Source organism: Cyphellophora attinorum (genome assembly GCF_001299255.1).
Source record: "Cyphellophora attinorum strain CBS 131958 chromosome Unknown Contig13, whole genome shotgun sequence".
Taxonomy (NCBI): domain Eukaryota; kingdom Fungi; phylum Ascomycota; class Eurotiomycetes; order Chaetothyriales; family Cyphellophoraceae; genus Cyphellophora; species Cyphellophora attinorum.
Window position 1 is genome coordinate 469,768 of NW_017253241.1, and position 27,864 is coordinate 497,631.

Here is a 27,864-nt window from a genome sequence, read left to right on the forward strand (position 1 = left end):
CGACTCTTGGAGTTGTCAGCAACACCGGTTGACAATGATAACTCTGGTCAACCGGCCTGTGGAAAGTTTGCCTAGACCGGTTGACAAGGCATATATACTACAACAGGACGCGCGCGTGCCATTATCTGCACCATGTTCGTATCGTGTATAGTTCGACTGCATCTACAGACTTATCTGGTGCTCGCACACTTCGAGAAAGTGGTAAGGGCAATACCGCTTCGAAGGTCTCGTCAACCGGTCTTATATGAAGCATCGCCTAAGCCGGTTGACCAACAGGACAATCGCGGAAGGTGCTGTATGTAGCTCGTAGCACCTGCCAATCGCGACGCCATTCATTGCTGGTAGAAGGAGCGATCTTCGTGTGCTCCTGCCACTGTTGCCTGTCTAGCAAACAGGGAAGGAAGGCGCTCGACATGGTCCGGTCAGCCGGTCTTATCTACTAGTAGGTCCTTAATCAGACCGGATGACGTTCAGCTTCTCCTGACACCGGATGATTGAATGTATATGCATGACATGACACACAGCCTCTGTGAAAGGAACAGTCCCCACTGACAGCTTCTTCGACGAACACTCATTGACCAACGTGATGGTCGCAAGGCTCGTGGTAGCTGTAGTTGCGAATGCTCCATGATTACACTAGCTGTTTGTACCTGTGACATGTGTATCGAACCGAGAGAAGACAGCATGTGGATTTGTGCTTCCTAGATTGACCTCGCTGCACGAACACCGCTCTTACCAGGACTCCTGACACACGGCAGGCTGGATAGCCGGAAGCAGTACGCTCATGCGTCCACATTCTTGGTTACACCTGGTGAGATGCCATCCAAGATGGGCTGCAATTGCCGCCACAGTTCCTTGCCAGCCTCGGCACCCTTCTCACTTCTCACGAACGGCGACAGCGCAGCGTCATCCACCAACGCATCCGTCATGTATCGACCATGACTCTCCTTCCCAGCCGCGGCTGCAGCAACCAAAGTCCGACTGCCCTGCTCTGATGTTCTCGCCAACAGAAGTTTCATGACACTCAGCATGAAAGCCTGGAAGTTCCGGTCCCGAGACAGGTCAGTCTTGCACAGACCAGGGTTGATCATGTTCATGACGATGCCCGAGTCCTTGAGTCTCGGAGCCAGTTCACGAACGAGAAGGACTTCCATCAATTTGCTTGTCGGGTACCGTTCGTCCATGTTTGCAGTCTGCTTATCCGAGAGCGTCGCAAAAATGTCCTTGGAGTCCTGCTCCTTGTACTTTGTCCAAGCATGGACCTCTGAAGAAACGATGCAGATGCGTGGTGTGGTGCCATGTTCACTGACTTGTTCCTTGAGTTTTGGGACAAGCAGTAAGGCAAGCAGAATCGTGGAAATCACGTTGACTGTGATAGTCCGCTCGTACTTCTCCGAAATCGCATGGACATTCGAGGCTACGCCGGCGTTCTCCAGTAGGACATCAAGGCGAGGTAAATTCGAAGCTCTTTCTGCAAAGGACTCCACGGATGAAAATGAGCCCAAGTCAAGCTTCCAGACGTCCAGAACGGAATCGGGACATTTTGTGGTCCTAATGATGTCCTTACGAGCTTGCTCGCCAGCTTCAAGGTTGCGAACAGCGATGATGACCTTTGCAGCTCCAAGAGACACGAAATGACGTGCAGCCTCCTTGCCCAGCCCGGTGTTTGCGCCAGTAACGCTTCGTTCTATATTAGCTTGGATCGGGACTTGAGTGGGAAGTGAAAGGCTGATCAGGATGGGGACTTGGAAGGGGAATGCGGGACAAAGGCAGCAGAGACAAGTCCGAAACATTCAGTCCCTACTTCGTTCCCGGTCCAAGTTTGGATAGAACACTCACAGAATGACTTGACCGGAGAAATCTGTTCCGTCTGGGATTCGGGGCGTAACGAACAGCTGAGAATATAAGAAGCCCATGATGAATAGTAAGTGATCGGGTACGGTTCACAGTCGCAGGGTGACGCTCAGTATCTTGCAGTGAAAACTGGAAACTCACCTAGTAGAGTTCTGCATTTATACATCATCGCATGGCGAAGCCAGCAAAGGAGTACCCGGCGATTAGCAATAGGCCACACAGGCACATGCCTGCAGGCCAGCCACAGCATCAAACGCAATTACCGAAGACATGAATACAGGTGCCAGTCTAGTAATGAAATGGTGACGACTTTGCTCGTCGAAGTGCATATCCGTATCGTGCAAGCGCGCTGTCCAAACGCAAAAGCCGGGTGATGGAGGGGACGAATCTCGGGCATTACGTAGAACGCTCGACTCGGTAAATCCAGAGGCCGACTCGTCCGTAGGTATCTGGTGTCTGCTCCATCTCGTCCGAGAGCCAGCGAGTAGCTTGTTGCTGCCGGTGCGTTACGTTGGGCGCCAGCGATGTCGTTGCGCGTCGCCTTGCGCAGAGCATCAGATCAAGGGCCATCAGGTTGCCTTATTCATGCACATCTGGAAGACTCAGTGTCATCCTCGTCGTCGAATTCGAGCGCTAGGCCCATTATGGACTAGTCGCTCAAGTGACAACGTCGCGACAGGCGCGATCCTTCATCAATTGCACTTGCACCAGAACAGTAATTCTTCATCGCCGCAAGACCGGAAGCTATTGTCTATATCTCCTGGGGATAGAGCTGCTGCTAGCTCTTATATCCTTCATGCCGCCGATACGTTTCGTCTCTGCGATATCCCTTCCGAAGGTCATCGGATAATGGGCACGAGTCCTGCCGACGTCTTTCGTCTTCGGCGCACTCTTTTCTAAGAAGACAGTGATGCCGACACGCTGTCTGATAGCGTCCTATCTTGGAATGATTCGCACGGGGCTCATCCATATCAACAATGGGTGCAGCTGCTGCAGCTTTTTTTCGTACCTGATACTACTGACTGACACTTGCTACCAGATCTGTGCATTCTAACAGGCAAAAAGCTGGCACCAGCCAAACCTCTGCGGTTCTTCCAATAATGGCTCAAGGAATTTCATCAGCTCCTTGAACATGTTTTAGCAAGTGCCTCAGAATGCTCGGCGTTCCCTTCTGTGCAGAAGCTTCCATGAAGAATGCGGTTCTGAACTCTGTCGCCTTCGCCAGGTCCAGCAATTCGAACACAGTGGAGCGCCACAACGGCGCAGCCATCGCTCGAGCCAATGCCACGACGACGTTCTTACATTGCCAACAAAGTCTGCTATCGCGTTTCGCCTGATTTGTGCTGATACTGCCCTAGCAAATGTCCCTGAGCATGTCACGGCACTTTGAATCCGCCAATCATGCCCTGCCGGTACAACTGGCAATGCCGATGGTGCTCTCCACCTCATACTTCGTGGTGATTTTGTTGTTTGACAGCGGCCGTCCCAATAACAAAGCACCTGTCAGTCCATCAAAAAGGTGTCAGCCGCTGTCACCCGAGCGATTGACCGCTGCCATCTCACTGTCAGGCTCGACCACTAACCAATAGGGACAACAGACCGACACAATGAAGAACAGTGTCCTTCAGGGTCTGGCTTTCGCGGCGGCCGTGTCTGCGCGAGATGCTCGAAGGGGGAAGCTGTCAGCGAGAGATGAGCTCGTCGCTGTCGTTGCGCCTCCCATGTGTGCGCAGTACATCGAGGCGGTCCAACCGGTGTACTACAGTGAATACATTCCATACAACACAGTCATCGACCCTTTCCGGAACGCCAAGCCTATCACGGTGACTGCAGCTCCCACTGTTGTGGTCACATCGGGATATATAACCTCGACGCTGCTTGGGTTCTACACGGGCTCCGGGGTGACTCTGACTTCGTCTATTCTTAGCAGTATCCAAGCTACAACAACCGTCACCGCCCCAGGATCCACCGTTACAGTCATAGTTAACAACGGGACGTCAACAATCCTTGGACAGGCGACCTCGACATCAGCTGCGTCTACTAGCAATGCTGTCTCAGGAGCTTCCACAACTACCAGCGGTGCTGGATCAGGGGCTTCTGCAACGACCAGTGGTGCTGGATCAGGAGCCTCCACATCCCCCAACGGTGCCGGCTCAGGGGCTTCTACAACCACCAGCGGTGCTGGCTCGGGAGCCTCCACAGTGTCCAACGGTGCTGGCTCAGCAGCTTCTGCAACCACCAGCTTGAACGGCTCAGGATCATCTGCAACCACTGCTACATCAACGGCCACAGTCGCAGCTCTTGCTGGATCATACCAACCCGGTCAGGCTTTCGGAATAGGATTCACGTCTGGCGGCCGCTCTAGGAAGCGCAGTCTATTCCAGTCACGACAGAGCGCTCCGGATTGCAGAAATACATGTGTCTTCGTGTCTCTTGACGGCACTGACGGCGGTGTCTCAGCGGACAGTTGCGACAGTGCCAGTGTTCTCAAGTTCGCGAACGGTCAGCTCGTCTCGGGTAACAAAACCATCGGCAAGGCAAGCGGCGCCACTTTTGCACCTTTCAACTTCTACAGTGGTTCAGACGAGGTCTCGACGACGTTCTCAATCAGCGCCGATGGCACTGTCAGCTGGTACGCAGATGATCTCCGCCAAACAGCGGCCATTTACAACTGCCCCAGCGGAATCACTGCAATATTCGGAGGTTCGACGGCTGGTTGTACGCCGGTCACTCTTCAAGCATTCTCCATACAAGCTTGTGACGACAGGATCCGTGCTGAGGGCCGTACGCCAAGCATAGCCTGCGATCCGGCGTCAGACTCCAGCACTTCGACTTCTTCCACCATCGGAAGCACCTCAAGTGCCTCGACTTCCGCGGGTACTTTAAGTACCACATCCTCCGGAGACGCGTCGAGCACCTCGTCAGGCGTAATACTAGTTCCCCCTACATCATTTGCGAACATCTCCAGCGTCTCCATGACCATGACATCTGCCAGCAGCGGCGCAACCGACCCGTCATCCTCCGAGTCTAGCACGACAGTTTCAGGCCTATCATCTGCCACATCCTCCAACAATGTTGGACCGACTTTGATCAGCGGCAACAGTACAACTACGATTAGCTCAAGTGGCTCATCGGAAGCAACATCCACTTTGAGTTCGGCGGAGACATCCGCTGCAGGCACTGCCACTTCTGTTGTTGGTGGAAGCACCACTGCCCCTGTGGTTGGTGGCAGCACCGCTGCGACTTCCGTCGATGGCAGCAGCGCTACAACTCCTGTAGTCAGTGGCACTAGCACCGCTAGTCCTGTCGTCGGCGGCAGCAGCAGCGCGACATCCTCTGTCGTTGGTGGTAGCAGCGCCACAACTCCTATCGCCGGTGGTGCCAGCTCCGCTACAACTCCCATGGTCGGTAGCACCAGCGCTGCCACGACATCTGTCGTTGGTGGTAGCACATCAAGTGGCTTCGACTCCGGCACCAGCTCCTCTACATCTGCTGTCGTTGGTGGCATCAGTGCTGTGACGACTTCTATCGTTGGTGGCAGCACATCAAGTGGCTCTGCGACTGGCACCACGACCCCTGCTGTCAGTGGTAGTACATCGTCTGAAACTAGTGCTGGGCCCAGCTCAAGTGACACCGTAACGACCTCTATCGTGAGCGGCGCCTCAACGGCAGGCATTAGCTCTGGCTCCAGCTCTGGCTCAAGCGTGGGCAGCACCGCAACGAGTCCCACGGTAAGCAGTGCCTCAACGGCGAGCATTAGCTCTGGCAGCAGCGCGAGTGAAACTACAGCGTCTGGCTCCAACTCTGGCTCAAGCACGGTCAGCACCGCAACGGTTTCTACCATAAGCAGCGTCTCAACGGAAAGCATCAGCTCTAGCGCTAGTGTGAGCGGAAGTACAGCGTCAGGCTCTGACTCTGCCACTAGCGCGGGTGTCACCGCAGCGACTCCGGTCGTTACTAGTGCTACAACGAGTGGCTTCAACTTTGCTAACACCACGGTCTCCACTACCCCGGGCACTACCTCGTCGAGCGCAACGACGGCCGCGTCCAGCAGTGAGTCAAGCTCAGCCACGATCAGCAGCGGTTCAAGTTCAGCGACGATCAGCAGCGGTTCAAGTTCAGCGACGGTCAGCAGCGGTTCAAGTTCAGCCTCGGCCACCGCAGCCAGCAGTGATACGAGCTCAGCCACGGCCACCACAGCCAGCAGTGATTCGAGTTCGGCCACTGCCGCCCCTACGGCCAGCAGTGACTCAAGTTCAGCCTCGGCCACCATAGCCAGCAGCGATTCAAGTTCAGCCACCACGGCCAGCAGCGATACGACCACGACTACGACCACAACCACAACAACCACAACATCCACAACATCCAGCGCCGCCGATTCGCCCACGACGCCCGCGCCCACTTCAGCAGCCACAACCGACCCGACCACAACCTCGACTTCGTCGATCTAGAGACCTCTATAGCCCACGAGATCTGGCATGGCCACGCTGGACAAATGCTGGTAACGTTCTGGGCATCAACGGCCGCGAGTGCTTGACGATGTACACTTCTCCCTCAGCCCTGGTAACCTCAACCAGTAGGGGATTGCGAGCAATCATATGACGTCTGCCCTCGTTCTTCATCCTCGGAAACCAAGACACATTTTCATCGATCGCATTGGCTGGGAGCAGTTGGCTGCGGTCCAAGCCACGTACCATATTTCCACCCTCTCGTGTTGCCTGCCTCCAAGCCAAGTCCAGACTTTTACTACACACCAATTCAAAACGCATAGACATCCATCCAAGAATTTAGAGTGGCTGTACAACGGAACTGCGATATACCTCCTAACGACCTTTGACTTTTAACTGATCTGCTTGACTGAGCGACATCGTGCACACTGCTATTTGGACCTTTTCATGTATACAATGAGCATTCTACAATTTTCGGGCTAGGCGTTCCTTTCGATATCTTGGGCACTTCAAGACAATACATGTTTCTTTCAAGATCTTTCGTAACGGTGTCAGTAGCTACCCTCCTCTGAAAATTGTGCCATCCCAAGCTCGTAAAGCCCTTCCCTCCTCGGCGCCGGGAAGGCAGCTTCGACACCCCGTCTTCCTTGCGATTCCTAAACATGAGGAATGAGCGTGCCGAAAGAACTGCACTTGCCCGCTACGGCATCTCAGTGCGCCTGCCCGACCCCGGATGGCCTGCCCGGGGGCAAGCAGTAGCCCATCAAGACGTGAATCGAAGGGTGTAGCGTCCGTGACACCTGCGGTCTTGGTAATAGACCAGAAACAGCAGGCCTCCTGGGTAGTTAGGACTTCTATCTGTTCGTCCGGGGATAGACCACGGTCCAGCATCCTTATGGGATATGCATCCCTTCGGACAGGGACTATTCTACGTGTGAGCACATCTGACAATCGGCTTCTTGATCCCCTCCCTGACGAGTTGAGTCTAATGCCCTTGTTTGCAATGATGTGTTTCACGGTGGACGGATCAAACGCCTCGTGGGCGGCCGAAGTTTCGTCGGTTCTCTGATTTCATAACGCGTCAAAGTGCTGTGCGCGATACCTGTGGTATAGCTGCTGGTATGTAAGATCTGTCTGTAGTCATGACTCCTGTCCTTCGACTGCAAGTTGTTTCCAAGCCTGCCCCGATCGCCAGACTATATAGACCAAGAACCCCAGCACACCTCGCAAGACTTTTCCTGCACAGAACTCCTCCCAATCCCATCCATGCGAGCGCAAACACGCTCACATACGACTCCGCATAAAATCAAAGAACGCAAACTGGCTCGCGTCGCGCCATACTCATACACAAACCGACTCGCCAGATAACTCCCAAACACGCTCTTCAGATACTTCTCTGGCACCCTCGACACAATCTTATCCAGGCCCAACTTCTCCTGCAGCGTCTTCGGTAGTGCCTCCTTAAGCACCTTCTTCCTCAGAACCTCATTATTCCACAACTCGTGGAAATTCTGCAGTTCTTCATCAAGTTTCGTAATGGCCCATGAGAGCTGATCAGAGAGCTGGGAGCGCGGGGTCTTGGTCTTCTCGTGTTCGCGCCAGATAGCTTCGAACTCGAGGCGGGCATTGTTGCAGATCGTGGATTGGACTTCTTTGACGTAAGCCTTGTAGAATTCAGGGACTGTGCCGTCGGCGCCGATGCACATGTTGGTGAGGAAGCCTTCGTCGTCGAAGGAGAGGGAGGCGAGGACTTCGAGGGAGGAGGAGGTCACGCCGCCTTTGTTGGCTGAGGCGTCTTTGTAGAGGATGCAGCCGGCTTTCTCGAGGCGGAGCTTGGCGTCTTGCGTGATGAATAGGTTGGCGCCTTCGACGATGTAGGGGATCTGGCATTTGCCGTCCACGATCAAGCTGTTGCATGTGGACAGATCGATCGACTCGGGACGGCCACCACAGGGAACGAACATATCGTAGTGCTGGATGTTGCGGAGGTGGAAGGTATTACGGAATGTAGTCCCGTTGTTGACTTTCTCGCCGGTTGGCAGGGTGATGTTGGAGTCGTCGACGAGAACGCGATAGCCCTGTGAGCTGAGCTTCGAGATATCGTAGTTCGAAATCATGACTCGTTGCTTGGCCAGTCTGATTAACTCGTCCCGGTCGAGACCTTCTGGGTCTACGAGAACGCCAGACCCATCAACAATCGAGACGTACTTCTCGTTACCCAGCAGTATTTCGTTGGAGCCGAGATCGCCATCAGGACCGCCGGTCTGCAACTTCCGCACCTTGGAAGGATCGAGGTTCAGTTTGCGATAGATGCCGTTGACATATTCCCGCACACTGAGCGTGGTCATGCCGTAGCTGTCGTGTGGGATACCGCCCAACTTTGGTGACTTTCCGGTGAAGAATGACTTCCACCAAGGAGCACCTCTCGCCCGCGCATGCTCAGTGGCCCAATTCACCAGGTCTGCTGTGTTCTCGTCCGGTCCCATGAAGAGGATCTCTTCCTGTCCATGGAGATCAACAATTGGATCTTTGATTCCTGGGGAGGTCGGCTTGAGAAGCAGATCCATGATCGAATCGATATACTTCTCGAAAGCGACACGAGCTTTATCCTGATGGTTGTAGTCGAGAAGAACAACACCTTTCGAGCCGCCCTCTGGAATGTCCTTGTTCTTGCGCTGCTGCGTATTTGCTAGACCATAATTCTCATCGAAGATTGCGCGAGCATAGATTGCCCAACCCTCCTTGTTTCTTGACTTGACAATGCGGATGCCGCCTCGCGCAATGTCTCGGAAGCGCAGATGGAAGCCTCTGAACTCGGACCCAATGACGAGGAAGACGCCGTACAGAGCTTGGGGATACTCGTGCGAAGGCAGATAGTCTGTACTTGGCTTCAATCTGAAGCTAAGAGCAACCTTGGTAGGTGTATAGAAGTTGGTCTTGAGTACTGAGCGATTGAAGATCAGGAAGTACTGCATGACCATCTCATCGTGCTGATTCGTTGTGGTCTTGGAAATGGTCGAAGCGATCGTCTCATCATCCAACACTTGCTCAGCATTGATCCTAAGATAACTCAGAGTGGGGATGAAGTCGTCGCTCTCGCCGCGCGTCATAACATAGTGACTGTGTGCAAACGACAAGTAGAGCATGCGGATCAGCTCAGGATACTTGTTGATGATCTCAAGGATGTAGTCCGAAGTGAATGTCTCGTTCCTCAACCGCTTCTTGATCTTGGCCAACAATTCGGCATTTGTGTTCTTCTCATCGCGCAGCACCGCTGCTAGCGAAGTAAACTCTGAACCAAGTCTGTTCAGGAACTGCTGGACAAAGATGTGCACGCAGTGAGCGTAGATCGATTCTTGCAGACTCAGGTTGCCACTAGCAAACTGGCCTTGTAATTTGTTCTGTGGGATACAGAATAGCAGCGACACTTCTTTGATGATCTGATGTATCGACGCCTCTATGGGTGGATGTCGTGCTTGGCAATCTCTGTGCTTGCTGGCTTCAGATACAGCGAAATGACGCTGATGCCGTTGGCGAACTGTTCGACGTACTTCCTGGAACTCGTCACACCATAGTAATGATAGAGATCGGAGAGAGCGCTGAAGATGCCGAGAGCTGATCCTTGTCTGAATGCAATGACCAGTCGCTTTTCTCGCGTGCCTTCCAAATCGAACATCTCAATGACAGGACCACTTCGAGAGACAGCCAACTGAATGATCTCCTCATATATGGCTTTGGTATTCTTCGTCGCTTTGGCGAGGAAGGTGGCTTCTCCGATCTTCTCGATGTCCGTCTCCTCTGGGCCTACATCTTTGCTGTTGAACTTGCACTGGTAGACGAAGTAGCAACGCAGATTCTCTCCCGGGTTGTCTGGAAGTGCGTTCTGAGCACGAAATGACTCGACTCTGTAGCTGCGGGAGGCGGTAGATACGTCGATATACTTTTCGTCGATGCGCTGCTCATACCGTGGTCCATCCAGCACACTGATACCAGGCTTGCTGGTGTCGATATACATGGCATGATCTGACGCTTCCTTCGCCAGACGCACCTCCAGCTTCTTATCGTCTCTTGCGTAAGCTGCTACTTTCGCCGCGTAGAGCGACAGAATGTTGCTAGCAATTGCCTCGACTGTCTCTGTTGAAAAGTACATGTCGTCGATACCCAAGGTGTTGTAGAACCACTCGGTTTCGGAAGCAATGAATTCGCTTGGAAGAAAGCCCTTCTCTTCTATGAGGTCCATGACTTGCTCCATCTGCTCCTTCTTGCCCTCGAACGATGGAGCAACATAGCCGGAGCTGCGGTCCTGCAGGATCTTATGGAGGGACGTGTTCGAATGTGTCGCTCCTGGCACTCCCAGCATGGTTGGCTGTGGTGACGGTTGTCGACCAGGCGTGCGAATGACTTGTTCAACGAGCTTATGCTTAGCGGGGTTGAGGAGGCCGTCGCCGTTGCCGTTGGCAGTCGGGGTGGCCATCTTGGTGGTCAGTCCAAAATGTGGCGCTTGATCGTGACTATGTCAAAAAAGAGTATATGGCGTGGTTGACAAGATGGTGAGGCTATAAGAATGGAGACTGCGCCGTCTATAAGTTGGAAGTGGGATTGATTAGAGATTGAAGTGAGGGACGGAAGTCGCTTGCTCGGTGCCCGACAATGTGGTCAGGTGCAGCGTGACTGCCCTAGCAACGGCAGCGACGGGACACGCACAGTGGCAGTGACTTTGTTGACGAGGAGGTTTATGTCTCACGGAATGGCGGGACGAGTCTCGAAGCAGGAATGGTGCCGTCTTTCTACCAGCTGACGTTGAAATTCCAAGGCGGCGTCTTAAGTACTGCGCCCCAGACCCCGGATCAGGAGGACGTTCTGTCTTATCGCTTCACTATCTTTTAGCACGTAGCACGACATGGCAAGCCGTGAAAACTCTGCAAAAGCATCGACCATAGTCTGCAGCACGTTTTCGAAAAGCAGGCAGCGTTTACGTTATCCTACGTAAATCATTCGATTGTTCTTCGTGCCAACCCCGCGACGCCTGCGCGTGGATCACAGATCGAGTAAAGTCAGGCACAAGTGAAAAGCCACTAACTTAAATCGAAATAGCTCAGAAGGCGACTGGATGATGCTCCCGAGCGAAAGATCCGGGGCAAGGAATAGCAGCATGCAAAATTTGTGCTTGATGGTGGCCGTGCCGGTGCTAGCCGTTCAGGCACCTCACGTGCAGGTCAGAGCCCAAGACACCATGCCGCATTCTTTTGGTAAACGTAAGCTGCGGCGAATGAAGCGTCAATGTTTGCGCGAAATATCGTCGCAAGGCGGTGCTGCGATAGTGGCAGTCGAGAGTCTGAGACCATGATGCTATTCTGCCCCACAAGGACGCTTTGCGTGTAGCCAATGCTGCTGAAACTAAACAACTGTACTGTACCAAGAGAAAGCACGCTGCTTCATATCCTGGGACGGTCTTTGATGGCTTCGCCCTCCGCCTCTTGACCAATGCTGCTGCTGCCACTACCTTCACCTCCTGCATGAACCTCCTTAGTGCTGTCTATCGACTCCTTACTCCGAACGGTAGTGTTCCCCTTCACGTCTTCTTCTGACTGACGGACCCCATCGTCGCCGTTGAAGATGTCGGTGTGGCGTTCCTCTTGTCCTGCGAGAAGTCCTCCCTCTTCATCGTTACCATCATCACGCTCGCTGTCTTGCTGCTCACTCTCCGAAGCCTGGTCCTTGTTTTTGATGAATATGTCGATGATGTAGTATTGAATCCCGTTCATGATCAGCGGGAAGATCAGCATGACAAAAGCAATCTGTATCGCTTCGTTGCCCTCCGTCCACCGCAATGCCCAGTCTCCAACCTGAACGATCCATGGACAAAGCTGGAAAATGATGAAGACGCATATCTTCATCCCCACCAGGCCAGCGAAGTAGATGAAGCTTTGTTTAAGCCACCAGGTCGCTTTCGGCGGAGTGCCGTAATTTCCAGACTTGATAGACTCTGGCGGCCGGGCCAAGGGAGTGTAGCTTGCCCCAACATTGAGCACTTTGAGTATGCATATCAGAATCGGAATGCCCAGAGTTGTGTCGATGCCCAGATTCAGTAGGTAGAATGAGCACGGATTTGGTCCCTCTGCCACGTCTACGCTGGTCGTATTTGCGGCGGCATTGATCAGTGGATCACCTAGCTGTCCGCTGGAGAACATGCTCATGAGCAGATTCGCCAGATGTAACAGGGCCGAACCGAACACTTGCTTCGAGGCATCGAATGCCCACACCTTGACTGGCCGTTGAGGTCTCTCTCGCCATCTCTTGAACACCAGTGACGACAGCGCTAGGAGACCTAATGCTGTCTGGACTACGATCGCGAAAGGTCCGAGCAACTGGCATTCTCCGTTGTTCTCATCTTTTGAAGGTTTCGTCGTCGCGTTTCCTAGGAGTGAAGGTGTCGCGATGAGCGAGGATCCTGAGGCCGTCGCTGCGCTGGTCGCGATTGATATGAGTGCAGATGTTACACTTGACGCGGCCATGTCAACGGTCAGCGTGTTTCAGAGCAATCTTAGGCTTCCATGGCAGGTATGGGATATCGACGTCAGATGCTGAGATGACTCGCAATGCGGGCGGATCTGATTATGTACAGTAGTGGTGGCCGGGCACGGCGCCGAGAGATGGAAGAAAAACAGCCCGATTGTAATGCTGGCAATGGAAATGTGGTAGAGATATAAGGAAGGTGAGGTAGTCAAAGTGGCGGAGGCATTGGCATTGTCATTGACGAACCCGGATCTTGCGCAAGATCGGCGCGGAGATGATTTCCACGCCCGACAGGGATCGATCTGTGGCAGCGCGGGGAATTTTGACTGACCCTTGCGGTTGTGTACTGGGCATGCAGCCACAACGGTATGATGACGACCTAGGTATTGCGGCATTGAGATACGCAAGATCGTGATCAAGATCGCTGAAGGAACGTGACTGATCATGGGTAATTCTGCGCTCAAACAGAGCGCTCTATCACTGTACAATGTACATGTCCCGGGGGTATCAATGCATGAGCCCACCACCAAAGCCATACCAACCGGGTTAGCCATTCTAATCCAACAGATGGATCGTCTTGCGATTCCAATCTCTAACTCCTCCAGCCAAGATGCCATGCAGTACTTGGTCGAAACAAACGCTCTGTGGGTATAGATGTCGTAAGGAGTGTCGTGTGCCGCGCAAAAACAAATTCAAGTTGAGGTCGTTTATAGGTCGTTGTCGGGATTCTCGTCCCTGTCAATATCTCTTCCGAGTCGGATCTGGTCTGTACCACTGAGCCAGTGCTTGATCACACAAGGACTCTCAGTCGGTCCCTCGCACACCTTGACGCGGTCTAAATGCTTGAACTTGGGACCTGTCGGTCCGTTGCCATAGTGGTACTGTCCAGCAAAGCGATATTGCCGGCGATCACCAAGGGGGTAGAATTTGTCGCCCCAGCGGCCGTGGTAGTGAAACCAGCCTGTTGGAGCGTTCGGGCTCAAGTTCGATGGTCGAAGGGTCTCGTTCTTGGTCTCATAAGTGTAGGCATATGAGTTCAAAGCAGGATCCCATAACGGCCCTCGATCCGTTTGATCGTGCAGTATGCCCCATGGCAAGACATATGGATGCATCCCTGGAGTCGCATACATTGCGTGCGTCCCTATCGCCGAATATATGACGGGCCGCTTGCCGATTTTCTCCACTGCTTCGTAGCTGTATGCTGAGCCAAAATCGTGTTCGCTGAAGAAGACAGCCTTTGGTTTGCCATGATGGAATCGGACCATGGAGTGCTCCCAGTCTCCAATGTGATTGCCAAACCTAACGTTGAACACAACATTGCCAAGATTGAAGCTGTAGAAGAAGAACCAGAATGCGTCCACAACGCCATGACCTTTATCAATGACCACAAGAATGGCAGGGGCGTCGCTTCTGCCGCCGCGAAGAAGCTTCTTCGGGGCATCTGTGATTGCCCTTTTGAGCTCCTGATGGTAGCGTCCGCGGAAGGAGCTGTTGTCCTTGATGATAGCTTGACCCTTTAAGGATTTCCTGAAGTCATCTTTCTGATCTGCATCATCGATGCCGGGAGCAAACCATTTTCGAAGATCCCGGAAGCTGTCCTTGACACCGTCCAGGTAAGATCTGCCTGGGTAGTGCTCATAGTCGGCGGGATCATAAACATCATCGTCTGACGGCTTTGCTGGGATGTTCTTCTCGCCTTCCAGCCACTCCGGTCGTCCTCAACATTGTCATTGCTGGTCAAGAAGACCCACCGGCCATTGTTGTATTTATTAAACTTGTCAAGATGCTTCAAGGATGGATGACGGGACTCAGGATATATTGGCGTATAGTTGAGTTCTGGTGTAGTGTGGAAGAGGTGTTCCGCAATGTCGCATGGCCAGAATTGTTCTCCGGAAAACAGATGTACAAGCGGCGCATACTCGAGAACATAGTCAGGGATTTCGCGCAATTGTTTCTCGTTCTCGGTGAAATTCTCCGGGCGATCGTTGTCAGCGAGCCAAGCATTCTGCCAGTCGAAGCCTGCATCGTCTGCATCGTCCTCAGTCCCCTCTGCTGGAGGCCGGTGTCCAAAGATCTTCTGCACGAAGTGTACGTGAGGGACGCCGCAAAGCCCAAGCCATCGACACGCCTTGCGGTCCAGCCACCATTTCGATGTAGCCATCCATTGTGCCTCTTCACGGTCTTCCGGAGACCAGACGAATAGATCTGGGTGCGTTGTGTGAAGGTAGCTGTTGACGGAAACGTACGATATCAACGTCGCGAGTATGCCAATGGTGGCTTTCGTCTTTGGCTGCTTCATATCCACCTCTTCAACCTCTCCCTCTGATCCACCATCTATCTTGCTGCCCTCGAGAGACGCGCTCGCGGGATCTGACCTGTCTACTGACCACCAGTGCCGACAGACACAGTCCCGACCTCTAGTCCCTCCGCTGGCCGCTGGTGTATACTGGCCTGGGGAAAGTCGGTCGATACTTGCGAACCGGTACAAGAACCCCAGGACGTGAGAGAAGGTGGGAGAGTGTGATATACGGATGGAGTAGTCGTAATGTAAGATGTGGTCAGCGAGGGACTGTGCCCACCAAGTACGGATTGGTGGGCTTGCGGACTCACTGCAAGAATGTGAGTATCATATCTCTATCTTGCTTACGGGTCCAGATGTAACTCGGGTAAGCAAGGGATGTCATTGGGCTGTCGGGTCTGCAGCGCACAGGGCAGATCATTCTAGCATCGCCAGGCCCGAAAGCCGAAGAGCCTCTGCTTGAAAACGGCTAGAATGGTCGCCTTGTGGTACAGTGTAAACGAATGATGTGACTGCAGAAGTGAGTCCTCATGTGGATCAGCCGGTTACGGCATGACTGGGAAGTCTGCCGGGATCGCCGGATGAGGTGCCAACGCGGACAGCGGGCATGAATCGAAAGGACTTACTAATTGCGCTGTAATGATGCACATCCGCTACCTCAGCTGGGAAAAGTACCCGTAAGTCGCCTATGGAAGGATACGTTTCCTCAAAGTTCTTGCGTATACGTCCGGTGGCAGGTGTATGATGTACCAATAAGTAGTGAGAACAGCCAGCTGAATCTCGGAAGGATGAGTAGGAATGATGAGAATGCCCTGGGCAAACAAAACTTGCGAACGAGATAGAAGATGTCACAGCCAGTCCAGGGCTAACGATCCGCCAGGATTCACCCAAAGTATGGAGTGTCTCATATCATGATGCTTTCGAATCCTACAAAACGACTCACGTCGCTGCGAAAGGTTCGAGTTCGGAGTTGGGTAGAACGCGTCACCCGGACCTGCCTCCGCCGCCCGAATCTAGGGCGGGCAAGTGCCGCTGTGCCGATCACTAGGGCAGCCTCGTGGAGGGGTAGCACCCTTAGAAGGCTGACTGTTTAGATTGGCAGTAACGACGAGCACACTTCAGATAGGCCTTGACTATGTCTCCAGACTGTCTACATTGACAACTTCCCTGGACGCTGCTCTGCCCATTGTAAATGCTCGCGATGCGCATTCGATACTACTGCTCTGCACATGGCGGACGACGAATATGAATACGAATATGATACGAGTGAGAAAAGCACATTCCTGGTCGAGCTAGACCTCACTACACTGAACGGGATCAAGCGTGAGAGTGCATCACGACGTCAAGGTCGCAACAGAAAACGCAACAAGAAGAAGCCCGGTGCTGCGGAGGACGACAACGATGACGATGTATCTGCCGATGAAGACCAGGAAGCGGATGGACTCGATCCCGATGCTGCTACCGGCGGATCCAAGCAAAGCCCGGCAGGCTCACTTCAGATACTGGATCTGAACACAGCAACCCCCTTCGTGGCGTACAAGGGCGAGTTCTACAAGTGCGACTGGCGCGATGTCATAGGCACTGATGTCTTCTTCGCACCAAGCCACCAGCAGATGGCAAGCGTACCATTGCGCTCGACCAAGGACTTTCAGCTGATGGGCACGTCCCGTATCAGGTTGCTTGGGTCTAAAGCACGAGTATTCCCTAAGGCTCAGACTCGGCAGAAACAGCGGTCTCAAGCCGCCCAGAGTGACGACACTGCGTCGATCTCCTCCGCTCCCAAGACGGCAGCATCGCAAGCACAAGAGCAAGACGAGTTTTTGCAGCGGCTCGAGAAAATTCGTGAAGGTCGTCGGAGACAGACCGAAGAAGCCGAAGAAGCCGTTGGTGGTGACAGTGAACCTGCTTGACGACATGCGGCTTCGCGTTGCAATCATGCACGAGTTCCCTACAACAACCACGAAGGTATTTGGCCTGGTGAACACATCTGTGTTTCAAAAAGACTTGCGTTCATTCTATCGACTTGAAGGCGACCTCTTGGTAGGGAGTGTCTCCCACGGCCATGCGAACCATCTTATTTCGCCATCAATGCAATCCGCCGAATTATCATATCCAGCTGTCCCAAACTCCATACGCTCCGAAAGGAAGACACCATTATTTGATACATCGTGGATGGCGCGAGCCCGAAAATGGTGCAAAGTGTCGAGGTTGCACCAGAACTGTAGGTCAAACAAGCTGGAAGGAAGAGAGAGTGCCAGACGACGCGCCTGATTGTACTGGCCTGGCCAGAAGCTAATGGCGTTGGCTCTTATCATGCTTCCACGAGATAGGACTTGGAGGAGGAGGTGGTGGCTGCTCGTAGCGGCGGTCGTCGTAGGAGGCGAATTTGGGACGAGGCGACTTGGTGATAAGCTTGTCCATGTCCTTGGAGGAGTTCTCTCTCTCTAGGACAGTTGAACGGTATGAAGATCGTTGCATCGTGGCTGATGGCATATTGATTGAAGAGCGAATGTCGAGACTGTTCAGTCTGAGGAAAACGTCTCTGGTGCTGGGGCTATGGAATGTCGATTGCTATAATTTCGGCAAGCGCCGTCGGACGATTCTATATACAATGTCAGAACCAATCGCAAATTGACGTCGTGATGCTTGGATAGAGTAGCCACGTACGATTGCAGTATGACGAAAAACGGATGGCGAGATCGACAGGCACACTCTGATCTTCAAAGGCTTTGATGAATTTTGGCTCTGAAACCTTGGTGGAGGCTGTTTGGGATTTTGCTGTAACAATATATCTGTTGGGCAAACTGATGCGTAAGTTGGTGGGAATGAGAAAAGGCCGCAGCAAACAAGGGTGAGTCGTACTCTTATGAATCACGACTGTGTCCATCCCTTGAATTAACCACCAATGCTGCCTCAGAAACCAATCTGGCGGTGAATGGCGTGGGATGCTATCGCCGCGAGGACCGGCTGGCCAACTGCAGGGATTGCTGCACTGTGGCATCGGCAACGGTCGCTGGCAGGGATTGGCATGTCTCCATGCGAGGCCAGGAGGCCAGAGCCATGCTTCATTTCTCGACTGTTGGCGACTCATCTGGATGGATTCCAGGAGGCTTTCTGGGTGAAGGGCGGCCCCCCACTCGCAAGATCAGCCGTGGGACGGGCCTGGTTCCCCGCCCGCCCCAGAAGTTGGGTGTCAAAACGGGCTACACTGACGCCGTCGATCAATTCTTTTGGTCAATTAAATCGTCCTGATCGAGAAAATACGATCGCAGCACGGTGAGTATGCACGGTCGTTGCATGTCTCGCTTCCTACTGACACATGTCCAACCAATAAGTCCAGATTTGGAACACAAAGCAGACAACCGTTGTTGACTCTGTACTGCCCAAAAGGACGCCACAGTAGGTCCGATTGCTCGGGGCAGCATGCCCGGAGATGACCTTCGCAGCGAGTTTCGATGAAGCCCACATCGTTTGCGTTTTAACCATAATTCCCGGCGGGACGGGGCATCGCGGCAGACGGCAGCTAGCAGGGATCTTCCGGGCTCTACTGCGGTCAGGAATGAGAACGAAAGAGCACTCACAGCGTAGCACACTTCGTACATGGCTGCTGTGATCCCAATCTGCCCCCTATTACGTGGGACTGTTGGACATCACAAATCCCTTCGTCACATCCAACACGCTCATTGTTTTGTTGAGCAGAAACAAAGCTGCGACGTGATAAGGCGGCATTCGAATTGCCGACTGTAAGAGCTACACTCGCTACCACCGGGGCTTCTCGAATCATCCATAATCTAGCTAGATGAGGCAGGCTATGAAGCTGGTCCCGAAATGAGATGCAACGTGGAGGACCATGGATGAGGCTGCGGGAGTGCTTCCGGGGGAGGAGTCTTGGACGCCTTTGAAACCACGCCTCCTCGTCCACTGGGGTAGAGCCTAGAATAACAGGGCTCCTGCTGCGTGCCGAGGCAGGAGTCGTAAGACGGGAGTACAAAAGTGCGAGGTTTGACCGATGCAATTTCTGGTTGCCCTATAAACGTCGAGGCAATCGACAACTCCCTGTGCACACCTGGGTTGTGTTGCCCTCGCTGCTCTGCATGAAATGATCGTTTGCGCCGAAAGTCTGGTACATGTACCCAAGTTTCTAAGGGTCGCTGGACAGCGCGGCAAGCGAAGTACCTTAAGCTGATGCCAAGCCTGAGCGAAGACGCCTGCTTCTCCAACCTGGAGAAAATTCCTCAACTCCTAAGTATTTGTACCTGGGCTAATTAAAGCCCAGCAAACACTCAGGCAAAGGTGAGTGACGCGCAAGAATGGACAGTCACGTCGTTGGCGTCCTCGGCGGAGGACAGCTAGGGCGCATGCTGGTGGAAGCAGCCTCACGACTGAACATCAAGGTGGCCGTTCTTGACGCTGAAAATGCCCCAGCCAAGCAAATTAACGCCGTCGCAAATGACCTCCACGTAAACGGTTCTTTCGCAAAGGCGGCAGACGTGGAGAAGCTGGCAGCTAACTCAGATGTCATCACTTACGAGATCGAACATGTCGACACCAAGATCCTGGAGGAGCTCGAGGAGAAGCAGGCCACTATTCCTGGTACGCAATGGAATCGGATACAGCCCAGTTGGCGGACTGTGAGGACGATTCAGGATAAGTTTGCGCAGAAGCAACATTATGCTAAGTACGACATACCTACTTCGAGGTCAATTGCGGTCGCACGTCGGAACCGCAGGGTCTGAAGGAGATTGCGGATAAGCTAGGCTACCCTTTGATGCTGAAATCCAGGACAGAGGCATATGATGGACGAGGCAACTATCCAGTCAAGACGGTCTCGGACATTGAACCTGCCCTGAAGGCTCTTGCAGATCGACCTCTATACGCAGAGCAGTGGTGCAACTTCACAAAGGAACTGGCTGTAATGGTCGTAAAAACCTCACAAGACGCCTCCAAGGACTACGAGTCCTCAACGATCGCATATCCGACTGTCGAGACAATACACGAAGACAGCATCTGCAAGCTCGTCTACGCCCCAGCCCGCGAAGTCCCCCGAAAAACGCTCAAAGCCGCACAAGACCTCGCCCGCCGTGCGGTCTCAACATTCACCGGCACCGGTGTCTTCGGCGTCGAGCTCTTCCTCCTGCCCGACGACACCCTCCTCATCAATGAAATCGCGCCCCGACCACACAACTCCGGCCACTACACAATCGAAGCCTGCCACATGTCACAATACGAAGCCCAAGTCCGCGCTGTCCTCCCCGACCTCGCCCCCACCATCGTCCCCGGCTCAACAGACCTAGCCGTCCCCGCCGCTATAATGCTCAACATCCTGGGCGGCCCTCAACCCGACTCCCACCTCCTCGTCGCCAGACAAGCCGCCACAATCCCCGGCGCCCGCGTGCACCTCTACGGCAAAGGCGCGGGCCGGCCTGGTCGCAAAATGGGCCACATCACCCTCACCGGCTCCTCGATCTCCGACTGCGAAACCCGCATCCACCCACTCATCCAACTCGTCGACGCCCTCCGCGCCAACCGCACTAACGCCTCCGCCGACCACAGCCTCCTTATCTCCTCCGCTGCAGACCTCCTCAAAGCAAATCCCGTACCAAAACCAACCCCGATAATCGCCGTAGTGATGGGCTCCGACACGGACCTCGCGACCCTCAAACCAGGCTCCAATTCCTCGACGACATGGCCATCCCCTACCTCGTCACCATCACCTCCGCACACCGCACGCCACAACACATGCTCGACTTCGGCAAGTCCGCTGCGTCGCGAGGCATAAAATGCATCATTGCGGCGGCCGGTGGCGCAGCCCATTTACCGGGGATGATGGCCAGCGTGACGAGTGTGCCGGTGATTGGGTGTCCGGTGAAAGCGAGTTCACTGGATGGGTTGGACAGTTTGTTGAGTATTGTGCAGATGCCGAGGGGGGTGCCGGTTGCGACGGTGAGTATTGGGAATAGTACGAATGCGGCGCTGCTGGCGGCGAGGATTGTTGGGACTAGTGATGGTAGGATTAGGGAGTGGGTTGAGGAGCATTTGGAGAGGATGGATCGGGAGAATATGGCGAAGGCGGAGAGGTTGGAGGCGGAGGGGTGGAAGGAGTATCAGCGGGTGGAGAGCTGGGAGCGGAAGTGAACTATAATGGGGTTGGGTGAGGGGCTGGATCACACACGTGGTGCATTGACAGGAAGGTCTGGCTACGAGATGAACGTTCGCAGCCTGCATCGATAGAATAGACCGTGAAGATCGTGTCATCCGGTATGAGACAGAGTCCGGGTACAGTCAGTCTTAGTATGGTAATCTCAGTAGCTCTGAAGAAGTCATCCGGTCTTGCATCGAGCTGCGCCTATTACCATGACACACTGACCAGGCTCTGCCGGGTTCATCACGAACAAATAAACACTCAAATCGAGCTTGCGCTCATCGTGCTTGCCCGTGACCACTATACACGCTTCCGCCCGATGATGTGAGCTGAAGCAATGTTGTACTCATTCGCCTCTCGGACCGCAGTCTGTCTCGAAGCCGGCGCTTACTTGACCAACCATCCACTTGCTTCCAAGCCAGCTCCAAGTGAGTGACTGTGACCATTCAAATGAAGCATAACAGGCAGCAATCGACTCGGAGTCGTACTACGAAAGGTGAATTCGCTTTCTCGAGTCAGAGCGATTATCCTTTCGGCTAGCCCCGGTCTGCACTGCTTTGAAAAGGTATAAGTATCTGCTTCGTCCTCGACTTTCTCTTCCTTGCTCCCCACTGCGACGAGTCAATCATTGAACTGCCATGCCATGGTAGCATCCGCTGCTATCAGGTGGGGCGAGCTGCGGGTATGTGATTGACGGCGAGGTCCTCATCGGCGCGCATCTGCACCAGCTTTGATACTGGATAGCGACATTTTTGCTGGTGTAAGGGATTGCCTTCTGCAAGACCTGTTGGTGTGTCCCTTGGCGGTGAGCCTTGACGCCTCTACCCACACGCCAGTTCAAGTTTGTCAAATTTGTCTTCCATACTGTGCTGGGTCTGGTCATACTCAGGGTCGAACCTGACGCATAGAGCATCGACACTGTTAGTCGCACTCAATCAACCTGTGATCGTGAGACGACCATCACCTTTGTCCATGTTACCTTTCTCAGCTCCTCAATCAATGCCATGCTCCCTCTTCTTTTTCTCTAGCTCATCCATTCGGGATGCTATGTCATCCTTGACCGCAACCTGCATTTTTTCCGGCTGATGGTATAGAACGACGAGGTATCGGTTCATGAAATTGAACCCGTTCAGCTTATCACAAGCCTGCTTTGCGTCCATGACATCCTCGTAGACGACGAACGCTGTGCCCTTGGTCTTATTGTCGGTTCCGGCGCGGATTTGTCTGATGGGACCAAATTTTCCGAAGAGATCGAAGAGGGCGGGCGTATCGATGTTGTAGGCTAGATTTTTGACGAAGAGGATGCGATTCGTGTCCGGGGCGAGTTTGTTGGTTCGAGACATTGCTGGAGGCTGCTCGCTGAGTTCTGTTCTTCTGATGGATGGTGAACGATTACAATGTGGAGGATTCAGGTGGACTCAAGCCGATCAGGCGGGGTTCCAGCAGTTGTCGACCCTGCGGTCTCGCGCTGTTCCGCTCGCGGCGTAAATCTGATGAGTTCCTGTGATTGAGGAGTGACTCGAGAAGGCTCCTTGTGTTCGCGGTGTGCAGGACTCGTGTGAAGGTGTGTGATGCTGGAGATGAAGGAAAGAGGTGGCCGCTGAATTGCGGTGGCAGTCGATTCCCGATGTGGTTAGCGCAATTTCAGCGCAGTTCACATATCGACCTCGTTTCAAGAAGCCACGACTGCTCGACTGTACCAGCTGCCCTCACACTTTTAGCAAATTCCGTTACCGCCCGACAGCTATCCGAGACAACGCTATCGTTATCGCCAACGCTGTAATCCATGCCTCCCACTCGCGTGAGACCACAGACTCCTGTCGACCCCGCAACACACACGTAGCAGTGACAAAGACGACCACACACTCTCTGTACCGTGCACCATGCCCATCTCGACCGCATGCGCTCCGGCGCCGCTGGCGGTCCATATCATCGTCCTGCAAGTCCTCAGCGGCCAAGCCATCACGACATCGAGCCTATATCACCGGCCGAGTCGCTGCCGTCGGAGTTCCGCTCCCTGCCACCCTGTCGCAATCAAACTCCCTCCGCCGCCCACCAGTCTCTCAACGGGCTTGGCCTGTCACACCCAGAAGATCTTCCGAGCAACGAGAGTCCTCGCCAGCAAGAGCTTGGAATAGGAGATGATGGAGTAGCTCGTCTGCAGCACAGAGCTGTCACTCCATTGCACCGCAACGACCACCACCGCTCGCGCAACCAAGGATGGGCTGAACTACAATCCCCTCAATCACGCGGCAATCACGCCCAAAGATTCAGCAATCATGTGCGGTCGCGTTCGACCATGGACGATCTCGCCAGTGCCGCGCTTAGTCCGGCTTCTCAATCCAATCCGTTCGCCGTCAACGGGAGCCCATCCCAAACTCGTCCTTCCACATCACACGTCAGTCCATCACAGTATCGCGAGTCGCCCTATGAGCCGCCAGCCAAAAGGGTCAAATCAGCCCACATACCCTCCACAGAATGGGCGTCGCAGCCTCCCACGAACCACATCTCCGTGCGTCGACCAAGTCAAGCAGATGAGGCCGATGTAATGCTGCTTTTGGGTCTGAAGCAAGAGGTCAACTTCAAAAGACAAATCACGCCTCAATTGAACCATGCGCAATTGCACCGCATCGCCGAACATCAGTCACCGAAATACAATGCCTACACCCCCGAGCCAGTGACAGCGCATGCACGCCCAACATACTCACCTGACGCCATGCACATCGACGAATCTGGGCCTTCCGTCACTCAAGAACAAGTCTACGAAGCACCGGCGCTTGCCCCGCCTAACGGGCTCACCGCGACTTACGAAAACGGCGACGCGAATGCCCAACCCACATCAATCCGCCCTCCAGAACCTTCAAGTTCGACGCTGAACGTCAAAAAGGCTAGAAGACTGAAACCAGACCAGATCGAAAAGGAAGTGTGCGCTCAATGTGGCAAATCGGAGCAGAGAACAGGAGACGACGAGAACTCCATCTCGTGGATACGATGTGACGTGTGTAACAGGTGGTTCCATTCCCTGTGCGCAGGCATCATGGGCAAAGCAGAAGCCCGAGCCATCGACAAGTTCATCTGCAAGTCATGCGAACCAGAGCATGGCGAAACGACATACGTGCGGACTTCGTCACGAGCCAGAACGGCCATCGACTACGCCGGCCTGAACCAAGGCGTGATCAAATCATCCGTTGAGACGTCTCTCCACCACTATATTCAACCTTTTCGAACAGGAAAGTTCAAGATCCAGCCAGATGATTTTGCAAGGGTTCGGCCGGAGCTCTTGACGGCCGAGTTCTTTCAAAGCTTCGATAACATGAAAAGGCCTTTCGTCGTGCCAGCAGCATGGAATCCCCGTTTCGGACAGAGAAGCGAAGAAACCGAGTCCGAGACTGCTGAGAAAGGCACCGACACACGCATCGACGGCGACGGCAACCATACTACCGAGACCGAAGTGACAGCTGCAGCGAACGACAACGAAGAAGTGATCGACTGCGACCAAGATCATCTCGATATGGTCATGCCTCGAGGCCTCACAGTGCGCAAAGTAGCCAATATTGTTGGTTTGGATTACCCGCTTCCAGGTGTCATCGATGTCAAGAGTCAAGAAACGAAGGGTGTCTGGACCTTGGGGAAGTGGGCAGACTACTACGACGAGTCTGGCGAGAAGCCTGTACGAAATGTGATCAGCCTAGAAGTCTCGGAGACGAGCCTAGGTCGGGTGATGCGACGGCCCAAAGTTGTTCGTGACCTCGATCTTGAGGATCATGTGTGGCCTTTCGAGCAATACCCTGACAAGAAGAAGAAATCGGTGCAGTTTTACTGCCTGATGTCAGTCGCTGACAGCTACACTGACTTCCACATCGATTTTGGTGGCTCATCCGTCTACTACCACATCCTCAAAGGCACCAAAGTCTTCTTCTTCATACCGCCGGAAGACCGCTATCTCAAAAAGTACGAGGAATGGTGCAACTCCAGCACGCAGAATGATACCTGGCTGCCAGATCTCTGTGGCGGGAACGTGACTCGAGTCGACTTGCATGAGGGTGACACTGCCTTCATTCCGGCAGGATGGATCCACTCGGTTTGGACACCAGAAGACAGTCTTGTCATAGGAGGCAATTTCTTGACCAAGATCGACTACGAGGCTCAGTTCAAAGTTGCAACCATCGAGAAGAACACTCATGTTGCGGCGACCTTCCGATATCCATTTTTCCAGAAGGTCATGTGGTACGCTTTGATCAAGTATCTGGAAGAAGATCCTGTCCCTAAAGATGTCATGGAAGATTTCCAGGAGGACCCTGACTTCACGTTTCTTCGTGCAAATCCTGTATGGCTCGAAATCGACGACCTACAACCCACGGCTGAACCAGGAAGCGCGGACTTCAACTACAGATTTTACCCTAAGTCTGAGATCAAAGGCCTACCAGCACTTCGCGACTACCTGTATCGTACTGCTCGGATTGCCTCTGATTTGCCAGTTGACAATATCAACAAGAAGGCTATCGATGCTGTCAAGAGGTCCGTTCCGAAGGAGCACGGCGATCCCTTGGTATTAATCAAGACGTTCGCAATATGGTACGCCTGGAAGACTGGTGGTGAGAAGGCTCCTGCTTGGGTGCACGACGATGAGCTCGAAGGCTCCGAAGCCGCCAAGATCAAGAAACAAAAAGCTGTTAACCATAGGATTCCCGGAGAACGCACGTCGTCCAGGAGAATCGCACAAATTGAGCAGAAGACCGAAGAGCAGGCTCAAGAAGCAGCAGTTGTCGCGTCACAGCAAGGAGAGACATGGCCAGGCCGAGAGTCAACGTTTCCCTCCGTGGTGACACCCTACAAGCCAGGCGCGTCTGCCCCCGGAGTCAATTCGGACGCAACCAGGAAACACAAGCCTGCGTCTACGAAGCCAACCACCGTCAGACAAGCTTGTGATGCCTGCCGCAAGAGGCGTGTCAAATGCCGACACAGGGAGGGTTCTGTGCCTGTCAATGGCAAGTCATCGTCACCAAGGAGCATATCGCCGATGGGAGATTTCATCCCACCGACCAACGGCGCCGGCCACGATGATCATGCAGCTCAGCCCGCAGACGCTTTCTCGTCGAGTCTCGCACAAGCCGCGCTCGCTTCGATGGATGCGCCGAATTCAGATGCCCTGCTCAACAATAATGCCGACCAGAGTCCACCGTCCGGTAAGAAAAGTCGAAGTAAGGCTTGTGATGAGTGCCGCAAGAGCAAGGTAAGTTGTCAGAGTACTTTCTTGGTGATCGATACTAATGGTCGCAGCGCCGATGTGTGCACGATGAATATGGGAACGTTGATCCGGCAAAGGCTGCAGAACCAACTAAGCCGCGAGGTTCGACAAGCTCCAAACGACCTGCACGACCTAGCGATGGCGAGTGGAGCATTAAGGATGCTCGGCTTGACAGCAACTCGTCGAACAGAGGCGGCGACATTAGTGCTCTGATAGACCCAGCGCTGTTCGCAAGCTCCAGTACAGCGGATTCGTCTGGACAGCCAGTGAAACCTGAAGCGCCGCTTTCCAACGGCGTTGGAGTCACACCATCAGTGGAAAGACCTAGGACTTCCTCAGGCGCCATGATCAAGATGGACCCCGACCAGAGATCGCCAAACATGATCCATCAGCTCAGCACCGAGATCGCCACAGGATATGTGGTCCCGGAGCACGCTATTGATGACTCGGAACCAGTTGCGACAAATACTCCTGCAGCGAGTATGTCGCCTCCGCTCCAGCGTCATTCATCCCGGCAATCACAGACAGTGCAACGCTTCGTGCCTGACGAGTATCGGACGCCAAGCAAGCCTGCGCCTGACGCATTGCGTCGTCGCTCGAGCGCAAGTGGACCTGGCGGCCCGATGGGCGCTGTCAGTCGCCGATCGTCCAGCCATACTTCGGACGCAATCCACGTGTCGCTCACCAACGGCGTCAAGCCTTCGACCGGAAGTAATGGGGAGCGCCCTGGCAGCAGAGGACGATCAAGTACAGCCGAAAGTACCGAGTTGACAGCGGATGAACAACTTGCCAGAACACTACAGGCTGAAGAACACGGGCTGAGACGGCGCCAGAGCATGTTGAGGATATAGGAGCACTCCTCACAGGCGCCGCCTGATACCGAGATGCGAGCATTATGTGAGTGGGCGGAGATTCTGGCGCAAATTGAAGGCGTGACATGCTGAGACCGCTGGGGAGGACGCTGATTGCACTACACTGTACACGACAAGGAAACAAAAATGATATCACGATGAGTGGAGTTGGGCGTTTGGGCACTCATATGAAGAAGGATGCACATCATCGGCAATTTTTTGGGACCTTCGGGTGTTACGCGATGTCGAAACAGAACCTAGGATGGCACAGATGCAGTCCTGAATCGCGGTCAGCAGGCTTGGGGATCAAGAGCTGCTTTTCTACCTGCGATGGCGTGTGGTTTCCGTTTGTGTGCCCGGCTGTATATACCCTTGAGAAATAGTTCAAGCTCTAGTGCATTCGTTTAAACACTGACTGACGTCGCTGTCGAAGGTCTTCCTGAGAGCTTAATCGTTAAGGAACAGCAGACATGAAGGCTAGTCGTCCGGTCTCATGTAAGCTCGAC

The 27,864-nt window shown here is 53.8% G+C and overlaps 9 protein-coding genes across 9 annotated transcripts; 4 read left to right on the forward strand and 5 right to left on the reverse strand.

Annotated features, from left to right (window-relative positions):
* Positions 1-782: 782 nt before the first annotated feature.
* AB675_11425 (Short-chain dehydrogenase TIC 32, chloroplastic) lies at positions 783-1,916 on the reverse strand (the record flags this gene model as incomplete). The annotated part of the gene is made up of 2 exons (XM_018140271.1): positions 783-1,680; positions 1,840-1,916. The coding sequence occupies 2 exons, from the start codon at positions 1,914-1,916 to the stop codon at positions 783-785; spliced, it is 975 nt and encodes a 324-aa protein (XP_018000074.1).
* A 2,672-nt stretch (positions 1,917-4,588) lies between these two features.
* On the reverse strand, positions 4,589-10,776 carry AB675_11426 (NAD-specific glutamate dehydrogenase; the record flags this gene model as incomplete). The annotated part of the gene is made up of 3 exons (XM_018140272.1): positions 4,589-6,301; positions 7,595-9,703; positions 9,823-10,776. The coding sequence occupies 3 exons, from the start codon at positions 10,774-10,776 to the stop codon at positions 4,589-4,591; spliced, it is 4,776 nt and encodes a 1,591-aa protein (XP_017999836.1).
* A 961-nt stretch (positions 10,777-11,737) lies between these two features.
* Positions 11,738-12,817, reverse strand: AB675_11427 (Vacuolar membrane protein; the record flags this gene model as incomplete). Its single annotated transcript, XM_018140273.1, has 1 exon — positions 11,738-12,817. The coding sequence occupies one exon, from the start codon at positions 12,815-12,817 to the stop codon at positions 11,738-11,740; it is 1,080 nt and encodes a 359-aa protein (XP_018000157.1).
* A 708-nt stretch (positions 12,818-13,525) lies between these two features.
* On the reverse strand, positions 13,526-15,117 carry AB675_11428 (putative vacuolar protein sorting-associated protein TDA6; the record flags this gene model as incomplete). Its single annotated transcript, XM_018140274.1, has 2 exons — positions 13,526-14,524; positions 14,566-15,117. 2 exons carry the CDS (start codon positions 15,115-15,117, stop codon positions 13,526-13,528), a joined length of 1,551 nt encoding a protein of 516 aa, XP_017999879.1.
* Positions 15,118-16,346: 1,229 nt separating this feature from the next.
* On the forward strand, positions 16,347-17,027 carry AB675_11429 (uncharacterized protein; the record flags this gene model as incomplete). Its single annotated transcript, XM_018140275.1, has 1 exon — positions 16,347-17,027. One exon carries the CDS (start codon positions 16,347-16,349, stop codon positions 17,025-17,027), a length of 681 nt encoding a protein of 226 aa, XP_017999829.1.
* Positions 17,028-19,427: 2,400 nt separating this feature from the next.
* On the forward strand, positions 19,428-20,896 carry AB675_11430 (phosphoribosylaminoimidazole carboxylase; the record flags this gene model as incomplete). Its single annotated transcript, XM_018150584.1, has 2 exons — positions 19,428-19,748; positions 19,817-20,896. The coding sequence occupies 2 exons, from the start codon at positions 19,428-19,430 to the stop codon at positions 20,894-20,896; spliced, it is 1,401 nt and encodes a 466-aa protein (XP_017999844.1).
* A 47-nt stretch (positions 20,897-20,943) lies between these two features.
* On the forward strand, positions 20,944-21,252 carry AB675_11431 (N5-carboxyaminoimidazole ribonucleotide mutase; the record flags this gene model as incomplete). The annotated part of the gene is made up of 1 exon (XM_018140277.1): positions 20,944-21,252. The coding sequence occupies one exon, from the start codon at positions 20,944-20,946 to the stop codon at positions 21,250-21,252; it is 309 nt and encodes a 102-aa protein (XP_018000084.1).
* A 999-nt stretch (positions 21,253-22,251) lies between these two features.
* Positions 22,252-22,602, reverse strand: AB675_11432 (Splicing factor 3B subunit 6-like protein; the record flags this gene model as incomplete). Its single annotated transcript, XM_018140278.1, has 1 exon — positions 22,252-22,602. One exon carries the CDS (start codon positions 22,600-22,602, stop codon positions 22,252-22,254), a length of 351 nt encoding a protein of 116 aa, XP_018000129.1.
* A 557-nt stretch (positions 22,603-23,159) lies between these two features.
* Positions 23,160-27,358, forward strand: AB675_11433 (JmjC domain-containing histone demethylation protein 1; the record flags this gene model as incomplete). Its single annotated transcript, XM_018140279.1, has 2 exons — positions 23,160-26,492; positions 26,540-27,358. 2 exons carry the CDS (start codon positions 23,160-23,162, stop codon positions 27,356-27,358), a joined length of 4,152 nt encoding a protein of 1,383 aa, XP_017999987.1.
* Between the last annotated feature and the right edge of the window lie 506 nt (positions 27,359-27,864).